The following is a 24097-nucleotide window of genomic DNA, read 5'->3' on the forward strand; positions in this document are numbered from 1 at the left end:
GACAAAACAATAAGTCACACTTGTTGCTGAGGGGAAAGGGTAGTTGCTCAACAAAGACAAAAATGAACACAAATAAACAAACCAAAAGGAACCTGGACTCTGCAACTGTGGAAAGATTCCTTAAAAGGAATACACACTCACCTCTGCCAACAGATACAACAAACCTATAGATCTCATACTCTCAACCACCCTTGCATATTCATTGTTAGATTTACAGGGTGACTTAATGCAGCACAGATGTGGGGAGACTTTTTGTGGATTCAAGGCTCTAAATTTAACCACCGACATACGTCCCTTCCCCTCCCTCTCAAGCCCTATCATTCAGCCGAGGTGTTGGAGGAAAGGATGGTTGAAATATAGCCCGAGGTCAGACGTGAGCGGGGGATGGGCTGGGGGCCGGGTTGCTGCTGGGATGGGATGGGGAGTACGGGGCGGGGGGGGGTTGTTGTTCCTTTGGACATTGTGTTGGGCCTTGGAGAAAAAAACATGGCAAGAGAGGTGGGATGGTTCATGAAAGCAGAATGGGGGGGCTTTTTGGCAGCAGCACCACTATTAAAGGCACAGCATCGAGATAGACGGCAGATTGTTTGGGAACAGTGAGTCACACTGTGGAGGAGAGAAGATCATTCAGAATGCCAGAGCCAGTCAAAAAAGCAGGTAAACATGCTCATTCAGCTACTTTTGAAAGTTTTGTCACACTGTTTCCTTAACAAAGGAACATGGAAAAAACTTACAGTATATTGTTTAATATTAGCTTAATCCTGTTGTCAGACCAAATGTCTAAAAAAGTCTACAATACATATGACCTGTTATAGAAAACTGTGAATTTATCAACATGTTGCAACTGAATGTCTAGATGTATGTTTTACTTCCTCTGTGCAATATTCTCCTGAAACAAACTTCTTCTAAGTAACCAACTATATGATATTACAATATGTGTGAGAAAATATTCTGCTGTTTTGGGCCACGCCCCTCTTAAGCAACTGTAAACCACAACCAAACTCAAGATCACTTGAGAACTGCACATTGTTTTCATGATAAACAGTGATATACTGTTTGACTGTTTGCGGAATAATGCCATCATTACATTTAAAAAAAGAAAAATTAAGTTTATATTATGCTGTTTAATTGTATTACCACAGTGCTCTTTAAGTCACAATTTGTGCCATTTTGTCAAAAAAAGCTCAATTTTGCCATTTACAAGTATATATTCTACATTGGTGTAAAAGTAGTATATCATTTGAATTTACAGGTTTATCAACAGACAATCGATACAATAAAATAGAGAAATTACATTTGTTTAATACATTTTTATAACAAAACACAATCAAATTAACTTTTTTGACTCCACACAGGGACACTGAAGTAACAGTAGCAGATACTAGATCAAATAACAGATTTGTTTATATGTAACTTTATAACTATGAAACTACTCTATTCAAACGAGGCATTATGCTATGCAGACTACTATAGCTATGACGTGTATTGAGACAAAAATGAAATAGGGTGATTGGTAAAATGTCATGCAGATACTAGTGAATGTGAAAAAATACGGTCAAGTAACTGTCTACACTTCCAACACATAATACCACGGATTAATAAAGTAGCTTAGTACAAATGCTAATGTAGCTAGAAGCTAAAATCACAACATACTGCGTGCAATTATCTATGCTTAGTTCAAAGTGCTTGCCAGTGGTATGATAGCTACTCTAAGCTCTTTTTGGATGTGTCAGGAACTCAGTCACACATCGCATGATTCAGGTGGAAACATTGTGTAACGTGAAATCGACACTGTCACATTTCCGTCACATCACTGCATTCACAAAATGCATCACAGATCCAAAAATGTCCAACAAGATTCCAAGTTGACAAATGAGTTTCCACAGTTTTTCCCCCCCTCTCTTGGGTGGGAAGGGTTTGTTGTTTGTGGAGTGACGACATATCACATATCAGATGACACATTGCTACCCAAATGGCCAGCTTGTGTGTGCTAAGACTTTTAGTGCCGTGGATTTGTTCAGGAAAATAACAGTTAGGATCGTCTTGCGTCTGCATGTGACATTATTATCATTCATGATCAACACTCTGCAATAAACAGGATGCTTTTCAGTGTTTTGAACTCAGAGTTTTGAAGTATTGCAATAAACAGGGTTTGCTTTGTCTACTAGTAAAAAATATGTATATTATTGCATCCATAATTAAAATTTTTAAAATAACATTGTCTTAAACGACAATGTGACAATGTGAAAGGGATTGCTTGTAATGATGAACCTAGAGATAATCATCACCTGAATCTGCAGATCGCCTTAGTGCTGTAAATTCAACCTCATTGTTTAGCTGTCCGACACGCAACTTTACAGTTTTGGTTCACTTTCACCACTGTCATAGCACCATTTTCAGTGAAAAAGATCTTAAAACCAACCGTACAGTGCCTGCTCAGCACCAAACGACGGTGAACACAGTGGAACATTTAGCAGCTAAAGAGCCAGGTATTTCCCTCAGGAGACCAAAGAAGGACCTAAAGGAGAGTTAATGTTGGACTTAATTCATCAGTTGGACGCAACTGCAACTCCAAGTTAATGATAATTTTGCTCTTTTATTGCTGGCTGTGAAAAAGTAAACTGTTTGCTGACAAATTCACCATATCAACTTAAAAAGCGACGATATGTCAATGTTGTGTTCACAACTTTTGCTGCACCCAAGCGGACAAAAAAATATTTTTTTTCAAGTTTGAAATGATTTTTAATTAAAGGTGCATTCCTACGTACATTACACAAACAAAACTTGGACCCACTCATGTAAACAGTGACCCATAGCAATCCATTGATAAATGATTATATTCAGATAAAACATGTAAAAAATAATACATGAATACATAATATGTATGCCGAGAAAGTGAATTGAAATAAAAACATGATTTCATAAAAGAAAGTCTTGAAAACTACAGTAAATCATTAAAAGGTCAGACTTTGGTTTACTGTTGAAGGTATAAGTGCCAACCAACCCAAAAGTCATCCCTGAATTGATCATATTATTGTTAACCTTGCAAGGTATCAACATAAAAACAGAGTAACTCTTGATTATAAATGAATAAAGAGCTTATTTGGAGCTCTGTACAACAGTATCTTGTATTTAGACAAACAAAGAGACTTGAATCAACAGATTTCAGATATTATGGTCAGCTAATGGCTACAATAAACTTTACTCTAACTCTTATGTTATTAAATATTCTTTTTTCTAAACAAAGTTTTTGAAAGTGTATACCACTAGATATTTCGGAACTTTAATTTACTATTTTATATTAACTGAGATAAAAGGAGAGTCCTTTTACTATGTGATAAGAGTATGTGAAAGGTAAAGCGGGCAGCATGAGTGACAAGAGGTCGGTGGCTGCAGACAGACTGAGGGCACACCGATCATTCTGTGCCCCCAGAGTCACAAAAATAGAGTCCAGTTAATCCCTCGACTATGATACCTGCGCCCCTGTTGCAGCTGAAGTCTGCCAGCCTCATTTATTAGTCCAGTACATATGTATCCTATATATATAAACGCATAAGGTCATCTTGCAACACATGTTTTTTTTTGTTCAGTACAATGAACTGTCTAGGACTCTGGATATGTATCTGAATTAAGCCTACATACATTCCATGATTTCAAACACCTGGCGTTACTGTTGGACACTATTTTTAGGTCCTTTTTAAAGATGACAAGTGTTGGAGGGTGACGTTGCTATGCATGTTTTAAAACTTTTCAAAAGATAAAAAGACCTCCCTGCACAGCTAGAAAGGCAACAGCTGTTTTTTTACACAATGAGTGTAACACCTACTATTAATAGACGGATCCTTGACACCATGTATTGATTTGTTTTACACATTTAGGATCCTATGCCTGTTACTGTTTCTAATAAGTATAAATAGTTTTTTAATTGTGTGCTGATGTTCAGTTTGTTGTAGACGTTCCAGATGTGTCCCAGTGGGGTTCAATTTCCTCAGACATTTGTCCAGTTTAGTTCCACTCAACACCACAATCAAAAGCAAGCTAATATTTTGATTGAATGTTAACTAATGAAAGTAAATGGACTTCAATTCACCGGATAGATATAGTATGTGTACCATCCTGTGATGACCAACATCTTCTGTGCTGGAATGTAACAAAGTACATTTACTGATGCACTATACATAAGTACTCTACAATTTTAAGGTTATTGTACTTAACTTTATTTTATGCTAATTTGTACTTCTACTACATTCTATGGGGAAATATTGTACTTTTGACTTTTTTCTCACTTCATATTTTACATACAACACATATAATCAGTTTATATGGTATAATGCCTTGCTATAAATTAAACTACCATAAAATATAAACATTACTTAAAGTAAGTTCCACTCTTGCCATTAAAATGCTGCTTATGTATCAGTAATAGTAATATAATATATATATATATATAAATAAAATAAAATCTGCATAATGAATACCTTTACTCTTGATACTTAAAGCTGATAACACTTTGTACTTACTAATGTAAAATTTCAAATGAAAGACTTTTACTTTATTTTTACATTGTTTTATTTTACTTTAATGGAAGATGAGAATGCATAACACAATAGCAATGTGAATGTGCTCCTGAGGTCACATTACAAACACAAGGACACTCTACAAAGACACCACTACTGAGTTGGCATTCGAACGAACACCTTTACATTCTTCAGCAACCTGATTTATTGGTGTTTATGTTGAATAACCTTGTAGGTTTTATGCCCTTTTATTGTCTGTTCTTTAGAACTATAATTTCCCTCGTTAATATTTACATTTACGCTTTCATTCACTCTTACATTTACCCCACATTCACTATTCTCTTCTTAGTACAGAAACTATGTAAGTGAATACCAAGATTGCACAAATAAGACTTATTATGGAGCCAGATGTTGTTGCTTTAAGACACTATGTGTTGACTGGGAAAGGGCACATTTATTAGTTTTCAGCTAGCCCCACCCAGTGTGCTGCAGACTGTACAACACTGTACTTTTTCAGCTCATGAGCAGCTCCACTCAGCTCACGAGCCTTCTTCTTCGTCTTGAGCTAAAATATGAATGCCCCCCCCCCACCACCACTTCTCTCTCCTACTCTCGCTGCAATTAGTTATAGTATATGTATTGTTCTTTTTTCAGGCGTGACGTTTATTTGTCGATGGAAACTTCCAAGAGTATAGCTTCAAATAACAAAAACATCATAAACAGTATTTTGGGTCTTTAATTGAATTGACAATTTATTCAAGGTGCAAAGAGTAACCACTGTTAGCTGTGAATTGTTGTTTTTTTTCCCACAATGTCACAAAATCATTTTCAATGTCCACTCAACAATTATAGTATCAATGTTTTCTCCTCAAATGATTTGATTACCCCCTTAAAGCAGATGTGTTCAAACAAAGTCACACTTAAAAAGGCTTATTCATTTTGAACCCACATTCCCTCTTCAGTTTCAGCGTTTGCCAAGAAACCAAAGTCTCAGGAGGCAGAGGAGGGGTCCTCTGTGGTCTTTGAAGCAGAGACCGAGAAGCCTGATGCTAAAGTAAAATGGCAGTGCAACTCAAAGGACATCGCCAGTGGCGACAAATATTTGATCACAGCAGACGGAAACAAGCACTCCCTCGCTTTAAAAGCTATTACCAAGGAAGATGCCAATGTCTATGGAGTGATCGCGGGGGGGTCAAAGGTCAAGTTTGACCTGAAGGTTGTATCAAAGCCAGGTAGGAGACTTTGATGCTGCAGCTGTGTGTTTGAGGTCTCTGCTTGCTCACCTACAGGCTGTGTCGTCACAGAGCACAAAGCAAAATATAGCACTCAATGCAGAAAACCACTGAGGCAGTAAATACTTGATGCACTGCATGCACTTAATGTTTCTGCACATGAACTCACATTCTGCACACTCTGACAGCTGCTCAGCGACAAGCCTCTGAAACATCTTTGTATATTCTATCTTTAAGAAGTATTTGCTCTCATAGGAATAATTTGACATTTTGGGAAATACTCTTATTAGCTTTCTTGCAGAGAGTTAGATGAGAAAAATTGATATGACTCACATACTTATGCTGTTAAAAGGATAGTTTGAGTGTTTAGAAGTGGAGTTATATGAGGTACTTCCATAGTGAGTGTTTTACCGACAGAATATGACAGTCGGCATGCCCTGAGCTTGGAGAAGCAGACAGGAGTACAAACGGAACACTTGAAAGGATTTCTTTAGGTTGGCCTTTCTTTTAAGTGGTTAAAATATGTTTTGCAGCTGACCCCGTCCACAGCAGTCCATAGCTTTGCTCCTGTGTTTGTAGGCTACTGATGAGTGCTTCTTCAAACTGTGGATGTACCGACTGCAGTCTACCAAATGTAATACACTGCCTATGGATAAGTACCTCATACAACCCCATTTGAAAAGACCCAAACTATCCCTTTAATGTAAGGGTGAAGCTAGGTGGCAGACAGCTAGCTAGCTTAGCATAAAAACAGAAAGTAAAAGAAAACAGCTAGCCTGGCTCTGTCCTAGGTAACACAATCCACATACTAGCACTTCTAAAGATCACTAATTAGCACGTAATATCGCAAAGTGTAAAACAAGAAAGCTTTTTGGGGCTTGACGTTTTATACTAAACAAACGAGATACAACATGCACTTAAAATGTCAAGCTATTCCTCTAAGTATCCGGATATTTCCATTCACTGGCTTAATCACAATCATTTTGTCCAGCACTTTATCTACCGAGCACTGTTCTGCATGCTGCAATGACTGTGTGCTAAGTGTGTCAAACATCAATGTTTGTGCCATTAGTCTGTCATTGTGACCCGCTGAGGTCGTTTGTTTGGATTTGATAAGGTGGAAACAAATCTTGAAGAAAGGCAGCAGACTAATGGCCCAGTGTGCTACAAGAGACGTCCCACAGCTGTCCGTGGCCCACATCATAGCCACCCTTACTCTGTCTGCACGGAGACCTTGACCCTCACACCAGCACATTATTTCCTCATGAGTAACCACCACTTGACTGGTGCTCAGGATAGGCATGAGAGGCAGCTGATAACACATGGAAAATCGTTCAGCTATTCAAAGATGATAAGACACAAGAAATATTTGGGCGATAGATGTTCAGCAGAGAATTTTTTTCACACGTCATAAAAGAGTTTAAAAGTATTTAATAGATTCTACTGTATACATTTAACTGATTATTGGCCTTGGTACACAACAGAGAAAATAGGAATTTAAATTCTGCTGGTTACACACATTTTCTATGATTACAAATTAAGTTTGACAGATTGGTCATTGGCCTTTTTGTAACTGATTACTTGTTGATAGACATACAGTGTACGGATCCAATATTTTTCATTGAACCTCTAACTTGTGACTTGTCATCTCTTTGGTAACACAGAAGCTCCAGTCGAGGCCCCTGCTGATGCACCTGGGGAGACTGTTGTCGAACCAGCACAGGCTCCTGCTCCACCTGCAGCAGCACCCACTGAGGACCAGGCCGCTGCCCCAGCACAGGCTTCTGCTCCACCTGCAGCAGCACCCACTGAGGACCAGGCCGCTGCCCCAGCACAGGCTCCTGCTCCACCTGCAGCAGCACCCACTGAGGACCAGGCTGCTGCCCCAGCACATGATGCTCCTCAAGCTGAGGGTGAGTTACTTAACCCCTTTCCTTTGTTCAGTCACTGATGTACACCATGCTGCTCATCATGATATCTTAATCATTGACTTAAGCTTTTCCTGGAAATGTCAAACGTGACAAACACATGGCAGTCTGTTTGATATGACACATAAATGTACATTACAGGACGTATTTACTTTGGCATTGGCCACAGGCATTGGGCTTAGCTGCCATCAAGTTTATGGCTCATATTCTATGTTTTGAGCCATATGCATACAGTAGAATATATTTGCTTGGTTTTCTTTTTGATAGTGTCTCGTGAGGATGTGTAAGCCTGAGAACCTTTGGGTGTTAAATGAAAGTGTCATACACCCAATTTGTTGACCTTGATTAATATTGCAAATAATGCAATTTAAAATGAAAAGTTTTGCATCCTGTAATTCCATGCGACACATTTGTATATTTGAATTTAACATTGTTTGATTTTGATCCCTCAACTTCATGTTGTGGTATTCTGCTTTGACCTTGTAGTTGTTCTTTATTTAGAGGGACAGCCTCCGGACACCAGGCAGGCCCTGACTGGACTCTTCACAGAAAAACCCAAGAGTGGAGAGGTCACTGTAGGTGAGTGGCTTCAAGAACAGGAATATATGGGAAGAATATAAAGTATGTGTGTCACATTTTGTTGAGTAAACTGTCTTAACAAGGTTTAATATGAGTATTTACACTTTTATTATTACATTGTTTCAGTTCAAACTCTGAGCTAGGCAAGGTATTGTGAAATGTAAAAAGAAGGACATTTTACAGAAATAGAATTAAAGTGCTATATATGTTAATGGTGCTTTTAATTCAAAACTACTATTTGTCCCAAATTGTTGATAATTTTTTTCATTTGTTTTATTTGCCAAATAATAATATGTACATCCTAGATCCAAGTGAGAGAATATTTGGGTATTTATGTGCATAGAGATAACATGACATGCTGCCTTGGATATAGGAATCTGAAGGATAATGTTCTAAGCCACATGGTAAATTCATCTTTTGTGCAGGTGAAAACATTACGTTTGTGGCTAAAGTGAATGCTGAGTCGTTGCTGAAGAAACCCACCATCAAATGGTTCAAAGGGAAGTGGATGGACCTCGCCAGCAAGTCTGGAAAACACCTGCAGCTCAAGGAGACATATGACCGCAGCAGTAAGGTACTGTAGACTAATGCTGCAGACACCAAAACAAAAACATAGAAATCGTATTTTGAGATCTTAAGACACATAATATGTGTCCTATTTTCTTACTTTGTTTAAAGAGCAAACAAGCAACTGTCCATTATATGTATTTCAACAATATTAGTCAAAAAACTGCAATATGTGGAGTTTTTCTTTCAGGCATTAAAGGTGTTTTGCAAGTATTGCCCTTCTCACCCTTAGTTTTGCAAGCTCTTGCCTCAGTCCCTCATCCTTATGACATGATGAATCTCAGGCACGCTACCTCAGATGTTATGTTATGGGGAGACTGAAAGACATTTTAACCCAACACATTTTGTTTAAGAATTTCAGAACAAGACGCCAAAACAAACTTTTAAAATCAGTGGCAAACTCTACAAAGATCCCAAATCTGAAACTCACTAATGTTACACACATGAAGCATACGTACAACAAGGTTTTGAATCAAAGATGTTACTCCTGTCGCGTAATCCTTCTCACGTCTCTCCTCATGCATGTGGTTGCAGGTCTATACGTTTGAGATGCAAGTCATCGAGGCAAAGGGAAACTTTGCTGGAGCTTACAGATGTGAGGTTGCATCCAGGGACAAGTTTGACAGCTGCAATTTTGACTTGACTGTACATGGTGAGTGAGCCTGTTGTTAGTTTGTTTCTGGCACTCATTAGAATTGTTTCTAATATGATTTCAGTCAATAAAATGATTCTCTTGTATCTCAGAGGCTTGTGCTGCAGAAGGTTTGGACATAAGAGCAGCTTTTAGGCGCACGTAAGTTTTTTAAGTCTTTGAAAAAAGAATGTTTGGTCACATTGCAATTGATTATATGTTGATTGATTAATTTACTTTTTTCTTTATTAGTTTCACGTTAAGGTTTTGGCCACTGGTCCCCAGACAAGTTTCATTAATAGTGTCACACAGCTTCTTTCTTGAGCTTACAAGTCTTAAGCAAAACATTGTACCTTGGGCATCAGTTAGAAACAAGTTATTTTTAACTAATCATTTTATATGTGATTCATGCCCTCAGTGAAGTTATGTACCCTAAATAAATGCTAGTCTGCCTTATATTTATTTTGTTTAAAGACTAAAAACAAACAGCTCATATTTAGTCATATTTAAAGTTTTAAGATCAAAACTGTTTTTTTTATGATAAAAAGCTTTATATAACAAACTCTGATGAGGAATCTATGACTATATATAAAGATTAAACATTAGACCATATTCTGCTCCAGTGCTCAATTAATATCTGCCAATCAAGTTGATTTAATATGAAGTTTCTTTTTCAAATGAGATAGTGATCATGTGATAAAAAACAAACCAAATTCATGTACAGTAAAACATAGCAGCAACATTATCCATATTCTGCTATGTAATACTGTAAGAGAATAATACAATTGTCAAACTTCAGTTCAGTGACCCTCGGTAGAATATTACCATGTTTTGTGTAACAAGTGACTGTGTAAATGCTAACCTATTAGGAACGATGCCGGTAAGAAGAGAAGTGGACCACAATCAAGGTAGTAAAGGGGGTTTGTTGCAACAATGGTGGCTCGTATTCAAACTCTAAGGATTCTGATTGTTGAAGCACAGAGAAACCAGGACCAGGATAGGAGGCTCTGTCTCTCTCCTGTGGACTGTTTCTTCTCTGAATCAAGTCAAACAGAACCAGTGTTGTGGATGGTGCAGCCTCCAATCTGCTGAATTTTGAGAGATGGACCACAGAACGAAGACCAGAGAGAGCTGAGAGGACTGAAAATAAAATAAAAAATCTTTGATGTAGGCGTTAACTATAGTAGCTGTCATTGTGTTAACCTTTGACTCAGGCATATTTTAATGCGTTAAGATTTGGTTATTAAACCACCGAGTAACAAGCACTGGTGGCAGCCATCAGCTCTCTCTGATCTCCTCCTGTGCCTCGATCAAAACAGCAGAGCCAGCTGCACAAACAGCTACCCGGCACAGTGAGCTTTGACGGTGGTTTGATCGTACTGAAGGGCAGGATGTGCTAAGACACACAGGCTTTTCAGTAAATGAGCTCTTCCACAGGGTTGCTACATAGAGGAAGTGCAGCTATGGTGTGTTGTAACTTCACCACATAAACCAGAGACTCAGCTTCTAATCCTGCTGTCGGATCAGAGACAGGAGACAAGCACACAGTCAAATATATGCCCTTGTCTTTATCTTTCATCCCACTGATTAGAGTCGAGCAGATCCTATGGAGGCTGTTGTTTTCTTTAACCTTGAGTGTTTTGTAACGTTCTTGCGTGGATGGATGCTGCTGCTCATGGCTTAATGGAATAATGGGACATTTTGGGAAATATGAATTTGCTTGCTAACATTTTCTTTCTGAGAGTTAAGATGAGAAAATTGAGACCACTGTCAAATGTGTGTGTTAAGTTTGAAGCTTGAGCCAGGAGGTGATTAATTTAACGTAGCAGGACTGGAGGCAGGGGTGAACAACTAGCCTGGCTAGTTAACGGGTAACCCACGGTAAGGTAATGGTTGCAAAGGTGCAGAGCACATAACCACAACATTCCCCTTTCATCATACTTTCTCTCTCTTCCCCCTTGTTTCCTGTCTGCCTCTTCACTGTAAACTCTCCAATAAGAATGAAATTGCAAATAAAATGAGTTTAAAATTACATTTAGTCACCCTTAAGTAAAAAATAATGTATTTTTGAATTGATAGTACTTTCTTTTTTATTATTATTAGAAGGAAGTAGAAAATAACCTTTGGGGGAAAAATCATAAATGCTCCTTTTCCACTCAGCAGCTGGAGGGGCGTGTTGGTGACATTTAAACAGACCGGCTGTTCTCATACCTTGTTCGTAGCTATACCTATAAGAAAATGCACTATAATTAATATTAATCAATTCATAAGTATTCCACATTTGGATTACTTATGGTCACGACGGGTGACATACTACATAGAGCCACAAAGTCTACTAAGTCACATAGTCACAAAGATCTGTTGGTCTAAACACCAGACTTTCACCAAAGACACTGCTGCTTGTGTCTTATGCAGAACCAGAAGTCAATGTTGACTTATTTGTCACGTAATTTTCATACTTTAGTATTGCTACTTCCGTAAAAAAATTAAATAAATAACATTTGTAAGACATCATGGTATTGGTGCTATTTAGCCTACAAACTGACGTTAACTGTGGAAGTGTTTAGCTGCCAGGAAAATGGATCAGTATCAAGTTATAACATGAAAAGTTTATTGTTATAAAAGGACGTTTTTTGCGTTTTAATAAGGTGTTTTAACGTTATTACAAAATACACACTGAACACATCTTAACAAGAAATATTTATTTCTCTGTAGAAGGAGAACTAATGGCTCTTAATACATCCATGATTTAAAGAAATTAATGCAAAATAGGGGGTGCCATCATGAAATCAAAACGTGAAAAATATAAAAAAAATCTCAATGGGAGACATATTAACAGAGCAGATATGTATGAGATGTCATGCAATTTAACTTCAGTTGGAAAGAAATAGGCCAGTACCTCTAAAGCTCACTAACTAACCCATTGTATCACAACAACAATCTAAAAAAATGAATGAAATGTCTGTTTAAAAGGAGTTTGCTACATGGTTTAACCAGCTAGGCTGTTGTTACACGTAACTCCCCATAAAAACAGAATATTTTTGAATGGATTTGACAAATGAGTTATAATGTCCTGGTAGCATATTTTAACTCTGGTTAGAGCCAAGCTGGCTGTTTCACCCTCTTCCAGTCTTAATGTGAATATAATAGATTCTCAGCTCTGGTTCTATAGCTGACACACAAACATAAGAGTGTAATAAATAAATAGGGTATTTCCCAAAGTGCCTAATGCTGTTCCTTTAAACATGGCAACACTTGTCTTTCCAGCAAAACGTCTGCCTGTATATGCACTTGTTTTATCCATCAATGCACTGATCTTCTTTTCAGTTTATAGAATGACCAATCCAAATTGTCTTTTGCAACCCAAGCCTAATTTTATTATTTGGATATTTGCATTGTACAGTATCATTCTGTATTTTTTTTACATATTGGAGCATGAGTTAACAGGAAATGATTTATATTGTATAAAAGTCTAGAGATGTGGATTTGTTTTATACTGTGCTGTTGATGTTTTGCTGCTGTTGGCTGATATTTCTGCAGTAGTAAAGATGGAAATGACGACTCAGGAGAGCTGGACTTCAGTACCTTATTAAGAAAGAGGTAAGCAGTTACAAAATAATGACAGCAATTTGCATACTTTCAGAATTAGGCAACAGTATTTACTCAGCTTTTTATAATCTATTTCTGTCTCATTCTTTCTGGATCGTCCTGCATCTTCAGAGAGTAAGCTACTTCAGCATTTGCTCTAAAAGCTGAAATGATAACCTGATAACTTAACTGCATGCAAAAACGTCTGAGGACAATGATAAGTTAGGGTGACTTGATGTGTCAATTGTCTCAGGAATTTACCTTGAAAAGGAGGTTTTGCAGTTTGCAAAAGCTTCTTCAAATAATTTTAATTCTCTGCCAGTGAAATACAATTAAATACCCATGCAGCAATAAAAGTCCTGATTTTCCACTTCCAATCACCCTCTTATCTCACGTTCACTATCACACTCATACCATTCTAGATTGATCCTGCAACTCTTTTTCTTTTCCTTTCTTACTCATACTACAATAGCTCCCACAGCAACACGTCTCTTTACTTTACATGTTGGTTTTCTCTGACATTATGAGCACATTTTATAGTCTTCACTCAGAAACACAAGTCACCTTCACAACACGTCAAAAATCTCGAAACACTCATTGTGCTTTGTGCAAATAAAATTTGGACAACATATCAAACACCCCAAACACAGAATTACATTAGTTAGGTTTATTTATTCATGCATGCTTACCTGCAGTTTAACAACTCCGATAATATTTAACTAATGTTTCTAATATGCGGATAGTGTTACTGTTGATATGCTGTGTTTTAATGTGTCTGGTTTGTTTTGCCATATTTGCCGCTTGGGTTCTTCCTTTGAATGAGCAGCAGTTTCTTAAAATCCTCACATCGGTAAGAAACTGCTGAGTATCGTAGGAAAATGTTGTTTTTCATACATTCATCTGTCAGTTATTTAAAGTTATGTATTCATTTACTAATTTGTTACACTATGGTGTACCCTAAGTGTTGATTAAATAGTATAAGCCAATAATAGTTTGTTAACCATATTTGTAATCTTTGTTATTGAGGTGCAACAATAGTTGTAAACAGCATTTTACTCACTTGGTCAATCAGGACAAAAGCCAGCAACTTGCAGCAAGCCAGATATCAGCAACAAATACGCAACGAGAAAATATTCACACAAATTAAACACAGACAGCTTGAACACTAGGAAGAAAAGAAGCTGCAGGCACACGGCTGCTCACGAAGGCTGTCAGGTGATTGGCTGAGCTAGAAAAGTTGCTGAGGCCATCTAGTGGACAGGTGAGGTAAAGACACACCGACTAGTGAGCGGTAGAGAGGGGAAGGAGGAAGGAGGAAGGGGAGGACAGCGCAGATTGTTTTCCTACTTCCATTAGTTCTTCTTTCACGTTTTTTCTGTCCATATTTTAGACTAAATGGAGATTTTACTTGCTAGTAAAATTCAAATACCTCTATATATACCAAATAACTATTTTAGCAAGTGTATCACAAATATTAGCAGTACAACTCCCATGAAGGAAGAAGGTAGGCAGCTGTCAGCTGGGCCATCCAGAAATCATAAATAGAAAATATGCTTGAATTAATTAACGAGAAGGCTTTGAATGTGCATTGATCTTACACCTAATCCAAGCATACTGTATAATTGCTTGGATTTGATATTAGTTGTTTTGCTATTTTGTGTGTAGCAATTTTTTGGCAATGCAAAAATGTATCATTTTTAAACAGAAAACACTTGTTATCTTTACTACACCATTGTATATGCAATAAGGAAGTAAACAATGTATGAAGTTGACTAAAATGTTTCATTAATAGTTAAAAGTGACTTAATCCTGAATAAAGTAAGTTATCAGGGTAGTAATCTGTTTCTGAGGTATTACCATCATGTCAATAGCACTGTGCTGTTATATCCTACTTCCTTCATATTATTCATTTTATGCTCTGTGTTTTTAACATCCTCCTCTGGTTGGTGTATTAGAGCTGTGCAGGTGAGCGCAGAGCCGGAGATGGATGTCTGGAACGTTCTCTGTCATGCTCCTTCTTCAGAATATGAGAAGATTGCTTTTCAGCACGGCATTACCGACCTGAGAGGCATGCTCAAGAGGCTGAAGAAGATGAAGAAAGAAGAGAAGAAAAGTGAAGGTTTGTGCAGAGGTCTTGGGTTGTACTTGATCTAATTCTGACCCAATGTAAAGTTAGAACCTAATTATAACTTTGTAACTGTATGTTTACTTTAGCTTTCCTCAAAAAGTTGGATCCAGCTTACCAAGTGGCAAAGGGACATAAAATAAAACTGGCCATTGAGGTGGCCAATTCAGATGCTGAGGTGAAATGGCTTAAGAATGGACAAGAAATTCAACCATCTGCAAGGTTAGAATTTAGAGAGGAGACCTAAACTATTCACCTCAACTCCATAAAACACCATGAAGCATTCAAATAATACAGTAGCAATCCTAAATTATGTTGGTGAAACTCTTTTTTAAATTGAATTCTCTCTGTCTCTCCTTTGCTTCTGCTTTCATCAATATATGGATAAACTCATCCTTCATTACATCCATAGCAAGTAAGTGTCAAAAGGCAATACAAAATGTTTTAATATTCTTTCGGATTTTACAAATCAACTGCATTTGAGCTCTTTGCCCAACTAGTTTGCCATTTCATCAACTTCAAGTTTTGAAGTTATAGCTCTCAACCAAAGTACAATGTTTAAAAGTCTTCCTGGTCTTTATGAAGGTACATCTTTGAGAGTGTTGGCAACATGCGCTACCTCACCATCAACCACTGCTCCTTGGCAGATGATGCCGCATATTGCTGTGTGGTGGGAGAGGAGAAATGCACCACTGAGCTCTTTGTTAAAGGTATTCAAGAGGTTTAGAGGAAATTTACAACATAATGAATCCAGAAGACGTTCGAGATTTGCAGTTCAACCTCTCATTCTTCTCTGATTCCTGCAGAGCCTCCCATTGTGATTGTGAAGAATCTGGAGGATCAGATGGTCATGAAGGGTGAGAGGGTGGAGTTAGAGTGTGAAGTCTCGGAGGAAGGCGCCAATGTTAAATGGTTAGATATGCTTCTTTACACACACAAATCAGCTGTCTTTTTTGAGTCACATGTTCATGCTGTTGGATCATAAATCCTAAAGGTAAACCTGTTGCTGCTGACATGCAAAAGAAACATAGCTAAACTATGATATAACATCTGTGAGTCATGGTTTGATTGATAAACAGATGTTGCCAGATTAACTGTGACTAAATCAAAACAAGTAGAATGTCTTTGAATTCAACATTTCAGTGTTACACAGTGTTCTTTTTATATGTTGGCTGAGCTCCAAGGTCCAAAGTCCACTTTTCTGAGCTTTTGGCCAAAATCTCATTCAGAAAATTAATCTAATTTAGTTGTCATTACAACACCTAAATGTGGACTGAAAAACAAGTGGCCATTAATTGTACGGGCAGGAGATGAGATGTGGTTAAAAGCACCAAAATTAAAGGTTGAGTGCTAACCAGCTGTTAAAGGTAAGTTTTGTTACGATACTTTTCATCATGACTAACTGCTGTGAATTTCTGTGCAGGGAAAAAGACGGTGTGGAATTGACAAGAGACGAGTCTTTCAAGTATCGCTTCAAGAAAGATGGCTGCAAACATGTCCTGATCATTAATGAGGCCACGAAAGAAGACTGCGGCCACTACAAGGTTAAAACGAACGGTGGCGAGTCTATGGCTGAACTCATGGTGCAGGGTGAGTGTCAGTCATGTGAGCTGTGTACAGTATGAGACACTTTTGTCAGTGATGAACGCTCCAAGTCTACATTCTCATACCTTACCAACAGTCACGCGACTCCTGGCATGCTGTCTATCTTTGGGGTATAGTGACTCTTGCCATTTGCCCGCATTATTCTGCCAAGGTTACTGCTATGAAGTCCACACGCAAGCTAAAGTTAGAAGACATAAAACATATTTCACCTGAAGGGCACAAGTTTGCACAAGTTAGCCCGTTTCTCTCTCCGTTTTTTTGTTGTTGTTTGTGTTGTTGTTTGTTCAAAAGGCAAAATAGAAGCTTTATAACCATGTGGAATCAGGCAAAATAAAGCCTCACATTTAGATAGTTTATAACAAAAAAACACCCAAAACTATGTTGACCTTTGAAATGCAACACTTTAAAAGTTTCTCAATATCACCGTGGGGAGTTTTATTGCTAGATGATATAATTGCCTCTAGTACCAAGTCACAACAGCCTGGTGATGTTGATGAAAGATCTGCTTTGGGCCCCTCAGATATTTGTAAGTCTGATTCTGAGTCAGATTTTGATGGGTTTTTTGTTTGTTTTTTAAAAATATGATGACTTTTAATATATTTAAGACATGGCATGTTTTGCACGTGAAGGTTACAGGTGGATAAATATGCTTAATTTTAATCCACAGGTGATCTAAAAATGATGGATGGGGACGGTTCAAACTCATCCGTACACGGACGTAGGCAAAATATGAACCCTAGCTAGTTTCACCCTCTTTTTTTTTTTAACCACCCGGTAACCATTTCATCTTAGTACCATTAGCTCACAGAGCAGAACTATTCATGAACCCCCCCCCCAAACAAATATATATACTCTCACTTTTGCATATATATTCATGTGTGATATATGTGTGTGTGTGTGTGTGTGTGTGTGTGTGTGTGTGTGTGTGTGTGTGTGGGTGTATGTGCGCGCCCAACACCTCAGTCCTTGGCAGAACTCCCATTATAGTACTATAACCACCTTATTTGCAGTTCCTGGCAGCGAGCTGATGAGGAACTCCTTCATAACCTTTACAAGGAGCGTGGTGTGAGTTATCTCGCACAGATAACAATTTCTTAGGGATACCTTTAATAACTCCTGTGTACATTATTTCTCGTGGTTTACAGTAATAGCCTGAAGCTCCTTCATCTGGTCTTCATATCCTCCCACTTCATTGTCTGTCCTAAATCCAATTAACTATTCTCCTTGTGCCTGTTGCTAAGATACAACACACAAAGGCTGCACACATAATGAACACCCTACGCTCGAAGATATTATTACTATATTATCCTCACATAGAATAGCTGCATCCAATTTTGTTATTATAATATCATCATGCATCATCATCTTATTGCATCTTATTTCACCGTCTCGTACAGTAGCACCTCCTCTGAAGTCTGAAGGCCTCGATAGTTTACATGATCTGAACTCTGAGCTTTTGTTTTCTCTGATTGGGTAGAAAAAGACCTGGAGGTCTACCAGAACATTGCAGACCTCACAGTGAAGGCAAAGGATCAGGCGGTGTTTAAGTGTGAGGTGTCGGATGAGAATGTGAGAGGAACCTGGTACAAGAATGGTGAAGAAGTCAAGCCGGATGCCAGAATAAATATCACACATATTGGAAGGTGAGGACGCTTTAACACATGTGTTAAATATGCTGTACATATCCCATGACAACATAAACTGATTTTTTCCATTTTAGGATCCACAAACTGACCATAGATGAGGTCAAACCAGAGGATGAGGGAGACTACACTTTTGTGCCAGATGGCCATGCTTTCAACCTTTCTGCTAAACTCAATTTCCTGGGTAATATTGATGCTTTTTGCTTTTACAATTAACATTATTTGTAGTTTCACAAGCTACATTTGACTTAAAATGATTTCTAACACCCTTTTTTCCCTTTGTGTCCTAGATGTGAAGATTGATTTCGTGCCACGCCAAGGTACCACAAACGTATTCTCTTGTAGGAAGCCAGATGAAACGCAAGGGTCTGTTCATTTTAACCATTGCTCTCTTTCTCTACAAGATCCTCCGAAGATCCACCTGGACTGTATGGGTCGCACCACTGAGTCAACCATCGTGGTGGTGGCTGGCAACAAGCTGCGTTTGGATGTCCCCATCACTGGAGACCCTGCTCCCACAGTAATCTGGACCAAAGGAGAGAAGGTAAAATAGACTTGTCTTATTAATCAGCTACACACCGGTCGTCTGACATCTAATATCTGTCCAGAGCACAGTAGGTATGATCTGAAATCTGAGGCTTGCTGTGAAAGCAAAGCCTAATTCACAATCAGAACTAAACTTTGAAGCTGTACTAATGCTGCAATGTAAAATTAAAAAAAATGTTTGGCATATTTAAACAACATGTAGTGCAGTTTTAATACAATACAAGTTGAGGAGATTACTCTCTTTTTACTATTATTTGGAGCCGCACAGGTTAGCTCTAGATTAGCGATGCACCAATCTGACTTTTTCCGTCCCGATATCTAGGCTTTCGGTATGATACCAAGTACCGTTTTGATTCCAGTGTTAAATTAATAAGCTGTATGCCTCTCTGTGTGGAAGAGATTGGGATCATTCTTTTATGTGAAAGGCAACATCAGGCTTGACTTGAACATTACTGTCCTAACTTTGTAAAAAAAAAATCTAACAAATAAGGTGTATATTGACTGAATTATTATTTATTATTACAATTATAAATTGTACACCAGCAAGTGGGTAAAGAATCTTCATGATTAACAGGAATTGCAATTTGACTGTAAACCTTTTAATTGCAGAAAATAATTGTTAAAAAAACTCAAATAGGATGTAAAAATCCAGTACATAATGTATATAGTACATAACATAGAATTTAATTGAACATATCGGGCCCATTGTCGTAGATGCCCGATCCAGCTGTTTGAGTCAGCATTGGCTTGAATTCTGATATCACTCTGATATCACTAGACTCACTGATGCTATGATAACTAATGCACTCCTCCCTCCTAATAAATGTGTCTGGAGTACTGAGATGTTTTAACCAAGCTGAAGTAGTGCAAAGCTAATAACAGCTTAATTCAACGGTGCCGCCCTGCTTGCTGTTTATTTGAGTTGAGGAGAAAGAGAGGTGTTCATGCACTCTCTGTTCTCTTCGACTTTTACCGCTTTGCTTTGCTCAAATGTAGGCTAGTTCTGTAAAACCTGATGGAGAAGAGAAAGAAGGGCCGTCATCCTCTTGGGCCTTGAAGGAAGGGGAAGTAAGCATGCATGTTCCGTATGAGAATATAACTGTTTGTGGTAGATTGAAATCCAAGTTAGTCGACAGTATCTCTAACCCATGTGTGTCTTTGGACAATATGCTAACAACCTCTGTGTCTCTAAAGAAAACAATAGGCTCAGCTGTAGTGTTTGGATGTACAAATACAGCCAGTAGAGAAGTTGCAGTCTATGTGCATTTCACTCTACGTAAACTTACCACTACCAGTTCAAGACAACAACAAATTGATCCTGCAGCTACTTGACTAATCACGTTGTGTGTTATATTGATTTAGTGCTTTACAACCCTGAAGAAAGAACAGGCTGCAGCAGTAACAATCACAGTCAGATACAGACAAATACATGAAAAACAACTTCTCTAGTGGCTATTGATGTACATATGTGTTTCACTTTTATGTCCCCCCTTTACATAGCATTAAGAGCATGGTAAAAAAATACTGCATGTGGTCAGAATCTGTCCACATCAATAAGGTAAGAGCATGTTCCAAATCTTCCTAAAGACAGACATAGGTCAGAGGAAACTGGGCAGTAAGTATGTTTTTAATAAAAGGACTCTGTGAAATAATCCTTGGATTACATACTAAAATACATAATTATATAATCAAATTAAGTAAAATGATAAATATTCTGAAGTTGTGCAAAATTACTTTACATTTTGGGATGGTCAAATCAAACAGGTGGCCACCATTTCTTATTGTCACACTCAATAAAAGACACTTCTGTAGCCGAGAAAAGAACTTTGAGAAAACAACATTTAGTTCAAACTACAAGAAATCAGAACATGGACACAACTTCCCTTTTATACAACTCATTAGACTTTAATTTCAGAAGTTGGTCCTGTATTTGCATGGTGACGTCTGGAGTTGTGTGTTCATATCATATTGTTGGCAGCAGCATGATTTGCCCAAATACTTCAATGAACTTTGAGATGGAAAGCATTTTGTTTATCATCTCTCTGAATTCTGACATGATGTTTATGTAATACATGGATTGTACTATGCAGCATCTTTATCTACAACATTTGCAACAAAACTGTCAATCAGTTTAGAGTGAGACTCAATGCAGTTCTGCTCTGGTTCTCATTGTGCGCTGAAGGTTGTCACTGAGGGGGACAATAGAGTCCATGTTGAAACCACCAAGGGACACTGTATCTTCACCATCGAGGGGGCTGAGAGGCAGGACGAGGGGATCTATTCTGTTGTGGTTCGAAACCCCGCTGGGGAGGACACTGCAGATATCAATGTGAAAGTTGTCGGTAAGACCGGGTTCCCACATTAATCTCAAAAGAAAAGGTTGGGTTTTCATTGTCATCACAGTGTAGACAAATGGACTCTATATCTGTTTCGACAATCAGTTCATCACCTGTATGTGTAAATATACTGGGGTTTTTACTGAACACGAGTCATGTTTCCCCCAGATGTTCCAGATCCTCCCCAGGCTCCCAGAATCCTCAGTGTGGGAGAGGACTCCTGTGTGGTCCAGTGGGATCCCCCTCTGTTTGATGGTGGACAGCCAGTTACTGGTAAAACATATCAAAATGCTTCATTTGTTCAAATTAAGTCTTCTCCTCCTTTATTGTTCTGACTAGCCTAGTCGATGACAACATTTATTTCTTAGGCTACGTGATAGAGAGAAAGAAGAAGAAGAGCTACAGGTGGATGAGACTGAACTTTGACCCTTATCGTGAAACAACCTATGAAGCCAAGCGGATGATTGAAGGAATGGAGTACGAGATGCGAGTCTATGCCGTCAACGGCATCGGCATGTCTCGTCACAGTCCAGCCTCACAGCCTTTTGTGCCAGTCGGTGAGTCTTTACCAACAGGTTTATACCAGTTCCTGTCCCACTTTGTGCATTCAATGAATCATTTTCAGACATTTGCTCCTCTGTATGTATATTCAACGAAATTAGCTGTTATTGTTAAAACTCTTCTATGACAGAGATCATGCATTTATAGATCAAATAAAAAACAAAAAAAAAGTCAATTTTGTTACACTCGCCACACTACAGTAACATGAGGATGATGACTGATTTGAATGAGTGATGGTAGAGGGTGATGAAGATGACATGTCAGTCTTTTGATGAGTCCAGGGTTGTTTCATGCCTGGTTTGCTCAGACTAAGGTTTCACTCTGGTCACGGGGCCTGGTTGATTTGTGGTCAAGACAGGACGGGGTCATGTGTGTTGTAATCCGAGAAGCCTGTGGATTGTCTGCGTAACAAAAATATATGTTGCACATAGGATCACATGCGACTCACAGGTTCTTTCTGAGTAATGTCACTCATGACGGTGTGTATGTCTGTTACATCACCACATGGACAAGATGATGAGGAAATATTACACCCAAGTCTTACAATGTCGCTTGTATAAGAAGGCTTGATGATTTGATCCATGGTTCCTCCTGTCCGCATGTCGAAGTGTTCTTGAGCTACAGTAGATACTGAACCTCTATTGTTTCTGATGATTAAAAGAGCACCAATTTACACACCATTGCACTCATACAGCATAACATTGTAGGATTCTCAAATCAACAGTTTTTAAAAAAGGATCAAAATCGATGCAGCATAACTAGAGATATTGTCTTTTTTATTTTATGCATTCTTCTTTATGGTTAAAACCTGCCACCCACATTCAAAACAATGCAACTTGATTGCCTACAGTTTGATCAGAGATTCAGTTATGCTCCAGAGGTCTGATAAGCTAAATTTTTTGCATGCGTGGGTGAATGAACCTTTCCTCTCTGCCATAGCATTCACAGCATTACATCTATGTAAAGGCTGAACCACACTGAATAATTATAGCATTATCCAAATCACATGACCATTTGCAAATTATTTTTCTGAAATGTGATCAAATTCTCAATGAAATCAAAGCACACCCGCAGAGTCTTGATGAAGCAGATTAACTGAGTTTTTAAATGGATAATTCCTCAAGATATTTGATACATTTTAATTGTTGCTTGTTTAGTTATGAATATTTATTGTTTGGGAGAGTTACTTAAGATTTGAAGCCAAGTTTTCAAGGGCATTAGGTCCTTTTCAATGAAGAGTTTATGTTTTTATTGGCTATTGATCACATACTCAGGCTCTACCGTACATCTCTGAGGAGATGACTTTCTTGTTTATGATTCTCTTTTGTATATTCCTCGTGTAGATTCAAAGACAGTATGCTATGCAGCAGGCAACAGTAACATACAACAACGTGGACATTCTTCATGTTGTGACTGAACATACAAACATGAGGGGAACAAAGTAGGATGTAAGAGTCAAACTGCCATATTATTTCACTTCCTTGCATATTAATTGCAATGTACTACCTTACTATCCTGACAGTATCTTGTAAGGCAGAGGCTCAGGTTTGGATTGTCTCCTAGTCTTTCACTGATTCTTTAACTACCATCTAGTTCTCCACTTGATTGATTTAAGAGGGAACATCGTTGTATCCAGATGGCCACTTGTCTGTAAGACAGCCGATTAGGAAACTATCCATGGCATTCCTCTCTATAAATAATGGCCTGGCAGCGAGCGTCTCTGCTTGGACCAGCTGCTTAACACAGAGGGGTTCACGCTACTGTATTGTTGTCACTACAGCGAAGAGAAGGAGAGACCGTGCGCGCGTGAGAGAGAATGAGAACATAGGTTAGAGCAAGGCATCTGGCAGACGAGGCGGACACACACAACCATCAGCTTGAATCAGCTGCAGGACTGCTAAACACTGAGAAAGGATGACAAAACCTAAACTTCCGAAGACAGCTGAGAAGAAGCCAGTGGAAGAAGAGAAACCTGTAGAAGAAGAAAGACATGCTCCAGTGGAGGCACCAGCAGAGGTGGAAGACATAAAGCCTGAGATAGAGAAACCTCCACCTGCTGTGGTAGAACAGGAACCAGAAGCCAGCAGTGAACCACCACCAGCAGCCTTCCCTGCAGAGGCAGATCCTAGCAAGGAAGATGGAGCTCCAGCTGACAATGAGACACCACCAGCAGAGGGTGTAACCCCAACAGAAAGTAGTCCCCCAGCAGAGGTGACCCCTGTGGAGCCCGTTCCTGCTG

The 24097-nt window shown here is 38.5% G+C and overlaps 1 protein-coding gene across 1 annotated transcript in view; it reads left to right on the forward strand.

Annotated features, from left to right (window-relative positions):
* Positions 1-494: 494 nt before the first annotated feature.
* The window catches only part of mybpc3 (myosin binding protein C3), a 32168-nt gene continuing 8565 nt past the window's right edge, over positions 495-24097 (forward strand). Inside the window, exons 1-22 of the mRNA XM_068730660.1 lie at positions 495-657; positions 5480-5749; positions 7414-7662; positions 8179-8256; positions 8682-8830; positions 9358-9475; positions 9568-9616; positions 12995-13054; positions 13866-13892; positions 14998-15161; positions 15257-15389; positions 15580-15582; positions 15753-15877; positions 15974-16079; positions 16591-16757; positions 18250-18415; positions 18493-18599; positions 18706-18735; positions 18820-18959; positions 21144-21303; positions 21466-21570; positions 21666-21854. Coding sequence (XP_068586761.1) covers positions 633-657; positions 5480-5749; positions 7414-7662; positions 8179-8256; positions 8682-8830; positions 9358-9475; positions 9568-9616; positions 12995-13054; positions 13866-13892; positions 14998-15161; positions 15257-15389; positions 15580-15582; positions 15753-15877; positions 15974-16079; positions 16591-16757; positions 18250-18415; positions 18493-18599; positions 18706-18735; positions 18820-18959; positions 21144-21303; positions 21466-21570; positions 21666-21854 — 2620 coding nt within the window. The 5' untranslated portion in view covers positions 495-632. The remainder of the gene's footprint in view (positions 658-5479; positions 5750-7413; positions 7663-8178; positions 8257-8681; positions 8831-9357; positions 9476-9567; positions 9617-12994; positions 13055-13865; positions 13893-14997; positions 15162-15256; positions 15390-15579; positions 15583-15752; positions 15878-15973; positions 16080-16590; positions 16758-18249; positions 18416-18492; positions 18600-18705; positions 18736-18819; positions 18960-21143; positions 21304-21465; positions 21571-21665; positions 21855-24097) is intronic.

This window comes from Cebidichthys violaceus, unplaced genomic scaffold (assembly GCF_023349555.1).
Source record: "Cebidichthys violaceus isolate CVI_PGR_0920_01 unplaced genomic scaffold, fCebVio1.0.p SCAF_5, whole genome shotgun sequence".
Taxonomy (NCBI): Eukaryota; Metazoa; Chordata; class Actinopteri; order Perciformes; family Stichaeidae; genus Cebidichthys; species Cebidichthys violaceus.